This window comes from Physeter macrocephalus, chromosome 8 (assembly GCF_002837175.3).
Source record: "Physeter macrocephalus isolate SW-GA chromosome 8, ASM283717v5, whole genome shotgun sequence".
NCBI classification, from domain to species: Eukaryota; Metazoa; Chordata; class Mammalia; order Artiodactyla; family Physeteridae; genus Physeter; species Physeter macrocephalus.
In genome coordinates, this window is record NC_041221.1 from 111,743,733 (window position 1) to 111,749,493 (window position 5,761).

Below are 5,761 nucleotides of genomic sequence, written 5' to 3' on the forward strand. Positions count from 1 at the left end.
GGCTTAGCACCCCGACATCAGACCTGCAGGAGTGCCCTTTGATGGGGTCCAGGCTTCCCTCTACACCTAGTGCACAGAACCCTCCTGGCTCAGTTCTGTGAGGGCAGATGCTGTTTTATGCTCCTCTGCAGCATCCAGGGGTTCTTCAGGGGCTTTGCACAACCCATGGGCTCAAGAACTGTTTTGGGAAGGAGTACTTGAAGGAAGGGTCTTGGGAGCCATGTATCAGGTTAGGACCTTCTAGGCTGATGCAGTCTGCTCCATTTTATGCTGAAGGTAAGACTCAGCAGCAGATGTTGTTTTCTCCTGTGTCACCAGTATCCACTGGAGCCAGAAACCCGTATGTAACACCATAACTAGCCTGTTTTTTTGGGGGGTGGGGGGGGGTCAGTGTGGGATTTGATACAGAGACCACCCAGAGGTGTGTATTCTGCGGACAGCAGCCCTGAGACCCCCGGTAAGCATGCAATCCAATGGCAGAGGATTTGATTCTTCATTGCCCTTGAAGTCACTTCCAACCTGTTTTGACCATGTGACTGACAGACAAAAACCCAAACAGGTTGAGTGTTGCAGAAAATATGAAATGAGCCTGAAGCCGGTAAATCCATGGAGGATTTTTTTTTTTCCTAGGCATCTGATAACGAAAGGTCGCCAGCATGACAAACTGCCTGCCTGCAATTCACCTATCTCAAAGTTCCCTTGGCTCTCTTTCTCTCTCTGTCTCTCTTTTTTAACCTTGGAAAATGGAATATGTGAAAGACAGACTGAACAGTAGCAATCAAAATCCCGAAGGCTAGAGACATTTCTGCCATTCACAGAATTTATGAAAACCCCCCTGTCTGTGGAAGGCTCTCCCAGCTCGAAAGGCTCAGCGTGGCTGGCGAGTTCCCTGCAGCAGCTGGAAGCGGAGCTATAAATAGAGCTGGGCTGGAAGCGCCCTCAGCGGGGGGAGTGGGCGGGAGATCCCCGGCTCTTCCCTCCCCATCAGCCCTCGGCGAGCGCTCTCGGCCGGGGAAGCCTGCTCTGCGGGCTGACGGCGTTAACCCTCGCGACGCCGGGCAACTCCGGGAGGCAGCGGGGAGGACGTGATGGCGAACGGGCTGGGAAGGGAAATGAAGACACGCTTCTCACCTAGTACTGGCAAACCACAATCTGGGATTTCTCTCCCTCCCTCTCTTTCCCCCCAAGCTCTGGTTAACCCTTGAAATTCGGCCTTGAAATACGCAAGAGGGAATTTGTTCCATGACTTAAAAAAAAAAAAAAAAATTGAGCGGCTGAAATCCAAATCTTTAAATTAAAAGCATCCCCAATTTGGTTTGCGGAATAATGTTGGTTGTCATATTTCAGCGTAGGGTTCCCTCGCCCGTGCTGCTTCTGGACAGTTACTTTCCTCGGGAGGGAACTGTCAAACGGGGTGTGTGTGTGTGTGTCTGTGTCTGTGTGTCTGTGCCCGTGTGTGTTATTTTCGGCTGATGCACACCCCTCGGTAGCCTCAAGGTCGGCAATACCCCGAGCCTTCTCGGCCCCCGCCTTCCGGGCTGGTCCCTGCCAGCCAAGGACTGGAAAAGGAGGGAGTCCCCAGTCCCGGCAGGGCATCCTGCGAACAGGTTCAGTGTTCAGCAGGGACGGGCAAGGGGGAGCTGGGCCCCAGGAAGGTGGACTCGGAAGAGCCGCCAGTGGGCGGCAGGGACCCGGCCCGGCCCCCGCGCGCCCGGGCTCCCCCGGCGGGTGCTTGGAGCCCCGGAGAGGAGGAACAGGCAGGGGCGCGGTGCTCTCCCCGGCGGCGAACTGTCACGGAATTCGACACCCGGAAAGGCAGCTGGTCCCTGGCCAGGACTCCTGATCCTTCTCAAATGGAAACACTTTCTCCCAGTGAACCTGCCGGAATTCTCTGTGGCATCTCACCTCGGCCTTGCCTCCTGGCGCATTTAACAGAGGCCGCGTTTATCACTTTGAGACGAGGAAGGTTCCAAATGGAGCGGGGCTCTCGGTTGCAGAACAAGGTAAGCTGGAGACTAAGGTGACATTGACTGGTGGGGGGGCACATATTTAACCGGGACCATCCTCCCCCAGGCAAGACGGCGAGATGAAGTTTGCCTTGGGCTTCCCCTCTTCCTGCCCCTCCCCAGGCCTTTCTGCTTTACCTTTTCCCTGCCCCCACTCACGCCTTATAAAGAAAAATTCCCCTGAGTGGGTGGCTGATAGAGAGACTCCCTTATGTTCTTATTTTCAGCATTTTCATGTTCTACACTAGACACAGGTGCCACAGTGCGACCTGAAATTTCCCATCTCCGCTCCTTCTCTTCCACCTTCCCTCCTCTCTCTCTTGCCTGAGTTCCCTGCTATCCTCTTTCCTGATGCAGCCTACTTTTATTTCTTTGCCCTTCCCCTTTCTAAGTTCCCCTTTCCCCCTTTGCAAATATGAACCAAGATGCAGGGAGGGAGGGGGGAGTGTTGTGACTCTGTGTGTAATGTAGGCCTGGGGTTATAGGGGGTATGGACTGATGCTCTGTGAAGGATCTACTCAGCAAGCATTGTTGAGCACTTACTCTGTGCTGTTATTCAACGTCTTCATGTGTACGATGACCAGATTCTCATTTTCTCGAGAATAAACTGCTCCCCAGCTTTTCCCTGGGCACCTCTCTGCTTTCCTCTAGGCTGCAGGAATGGGCATCTGTAGGACCAGGGGCTGTAGAACATGTGGAAGAGGAGGAAGCTCCTTAGATCCAAGCTAGTTGGGTGCCTCTGTGCTCTCATGCTATGGACTAGTACTAACTATAATCACACATTAATCATGATAACCATTTATCGAGCACTTGCTATGTTTGTGGTATTGTTTTAAGAACTTTACAAGTATTCACTCATTTAAACCTCATAACAACCCCATGAAGTAAGGACAACTGTTATCTCTTTTTTACACAGGAGACAACTCAGGAACAGAAGATTTAAATAATTTGTTCATGATCACACAGCTATTAAGTGGGGGAGCTGCCATTGAAACTCAGAACATCTGACTCTGGACCACAACTCTTAATCTATTACATAGCTCTGTCATCACATATTCATCCATCTATTCTGAGATGGAGGCGTGAACAAGGCAACCAGGATCCTTGGAACTTGTATTTTAGTTGAGGGAAGTAGACAATATATTCAGCAAACAGATTGGATAATGTCAGGTAGTGGTAGATGCCACAAAGAAAAGAGAACAGAGTAGCGTAATAGGGAGTGGTGACCTTCACATGAAGTGTGGAGAGGGACATTCTCTTTGTGGTAGGAACATTCAGGCTGAGACCTTAAAGCTCTGAGGAGAGGAAATACAAATAGCTTGTGAACATATGATAGTTATTACCTTTAGTACTTATGGGAATGCAAATCGAAGTCACATTGGGTATCCCTTTACACCCATTTAGTTGGCCCCATATTAAAAAGTTTGACAATATCAAGTGATTGAAGAGGATGTGGATCCACAGGACCTTCCAACATTGCTGGCGGGAGTATAAACTGGCACAGTGACTTTGGGAAACGGTTGGCATTGTATCCTAATTTGAACATTTGTACAACTGTGATCCAGCCATTTAACTCACTTCTAGATTTATATCTATTAGAATCTCTTGTATATGTTCAACAGGAGACCTGTGTGTGAACATTTGTAACAGTCTGATTCCCAATAATGAAACCCTGGAAAGAACTTCAATGCCCATCACCAAAGAATAGATGACTAGTGTTATATTGTTATATAGAGGAATATCATACAGCAATCAAAAATGAATAAGATAAGTGACATGTAACAATATGATTGGATATGAGCTATATAATATTAAATGAAAATTGGCCAAAAGATTACATATAGCATTACATATAACATGATAATCTTTTATAATATTGAAAATTACTATAATGAAAACCCCTACTACTTAGGAATACATGTAGATACAATAACATTATATAAATAGGAAAGCAAGAGAATGAAAACCTGAGATTTGTACTTGTGGTTACCTTAGATGGGGAGAAGCAGGGTGACCATATGGTTTGTTAGAGGTGAGTCAGTGGCAGGGTCTCAGCTGAGTTTTGGCTGGTAGGGCCAGGTGTGCTTATTACATTGTTAAAAATAACTCATAAATAATGAAATAGGACAGGCCATGCATGGACTACTGAGACTAAATGATGAACTAAATATTAAGACTAATCCTGTTTTATGTACTGTGGTCCAGGGTGGAAGGTAGGACAGAGCAGAAGGTAGACACCTCAGTCTGGGAAGGGGAGCTTGATGTTCTTCAGGAAGAGGAAGGCAGCCAGAGTAAGCGTGGGCCAGCAGATCAGAGAGGTAATCTGGGACAACATCATGCAGAACCTTGTAGATCAAAGTAAAGATTGAAGGGTTTTAATCAGGGAAGTGAAATAAAATTGAATTTGAGATTTTAAAAGGCTGCTCTGGGGCTATGTGGAGAATAGACAATACAGGAGGGGCACTTGGGAGGCCACTGCAATAGGAGAGGAGAGAAGATGGTGGCGGGGGTGTGACTGTATTTCTGCAGGTTATTTACTGCCTTTGGCACCAGGCTGGAGGTCAAGTGGAGGTCAAAATCTAGCCTGTGCTCCCTTGCCAGCAAATGTCCTGTCACAGGGCTTTGAAGGCCTGGAGGAGGGGCATCTTTTTCAAATCTACACGAAGGGCTCTGTGTGCCAGCAGCAGCTCAGGGGCGATCAAGGCTGTGAGAATGGACTTGAAGAGAAGTAGTTGGATTCAGGACATACTTTGAAGGTAGAATGAACAGGGCTTGTTGATGGATTTAGATATGGGGGTTAGTAAGGGAAAGAGAGGAGTCAAAAGTGACACCTGGCTTTTTTATTTGGCCGTGAGGATATTGATGCTGTTTACAGAGACGAGGAAGAGCAGAGAAGGGAAGAAAATCATATTTTAAATGTATTAATTTTGAAATGCTGTTAGACAGCCAAGTGTAGATGTCAGGTAGGGAGCTGGTTTGAGTCTGAAGCGTGAAGGAGAATTTGGGGCAAGAGACTTAAATGTGGAAAGTATAAGCCTGTAGATGGTATAGTCCAAATTCCTCCACTTAAGTTGTCATTGTCAGATTGTGAATTCCTTGGGGGCACAGAAAGTTTTTAATTTGCCTTTTTTAATCCCCAGAGGAGGGTAAAGTAGCGTAGGTTATCAGTACATTTTGGTGGAATAGATGACAGAAGGGTGCATCAACAGTACAGACGTGGAGAAATAGAGGGGACGTGGAGGAAGTGTCCCAGGTGACTGGACCCTGCCAGTCAGGCAGGGACACTGTGTCCTTTTCCTCCTGAGGCTGAAGCAAGTCTAATGGTGGTGGCACCCCATTAGGAGGATGTGACCTACGGGCCTTGGGGCCATTGTCATGTGTGGTATCCAGAGCTATTCAGAGAAACTAAAAATGGCATGGACTAGAGAGTGAAGGCCAGAAGAGCCCTGCGGGTCGGAGAAGGCAGATGAGGAAGCACTGAGCTAGCACAGGCACTCAGCCAAGAACGCAGCAGACCTTGTGGAAGCAGGGACAGGTGAAATCAGCAAGAGGAGAGAGGCCCCGGGGGCTGAACGAAAGGATGCAAGGCAGTGGGTACACATGGAGCCACAGGTTCAGTTTAAAGGCCAGTGTATATTGCAGGCATATTTGATAATCACCAGGTAACTGGCTTGGGACTGGCCACAACTTTCTCACCACCCCCAGGCCCACAGGACCTCAGGCTGTGCAGTCCTTTGTGGCATCTCATTTAGAAG

General features: G+C 48.1%; 1 protein-coding gene across 1 annotated transcript; it reads left to right on the forward strand.

Annotated features, from left to right (window-relative positions):
• Window positions 1-463: 463 nt before the first annotated feature.
• On the forward strand, window positions 464-3,827 carry LOC114486800 (uncharacterized). Its single transcript, XM_028493435.1, has 3 exons — window positions 464-598; window positions 1,491-2,003; window positions 2,923-3,827. The coding sequence occupies exons 1-3, from the start codon at window positions 464-466 to the stop codon at window positions 2,947-2,949; spliced, it is 675 nt and encodes a 224-aa protein (XP_028349236.1). The 3' UTR covers window positions 2,950-3,827.
• Window positions 3,828-5,761: the final 1,934 nt, after the last annotated feature.

Excerpts from the sequence above, each read along its gene's own strand:
- LOC114486800 (XM_028493435.1), top strand. The coding sequence starts at position 464 with ATGCAATCCAATGGCAGAGGATTTGATTCTTCATTGCCCTTGAAGTCA. Across the intron at positions 599-1,490 it reads ATGAAATGAGCCTGAAGCCG|CCTCAAGGTCGGCAATACCC; the intron begins GTAAATCCATGG and ends ACCCCTCGGTAG. Across the intron at positions 2,004-2,922 it reads GCTCTCGGTTGCAGAACAAG|GAGACAACTCAGGAACAGAA; the intron begins GTAAGCTGGAGA and ends TTTTTTACACAG.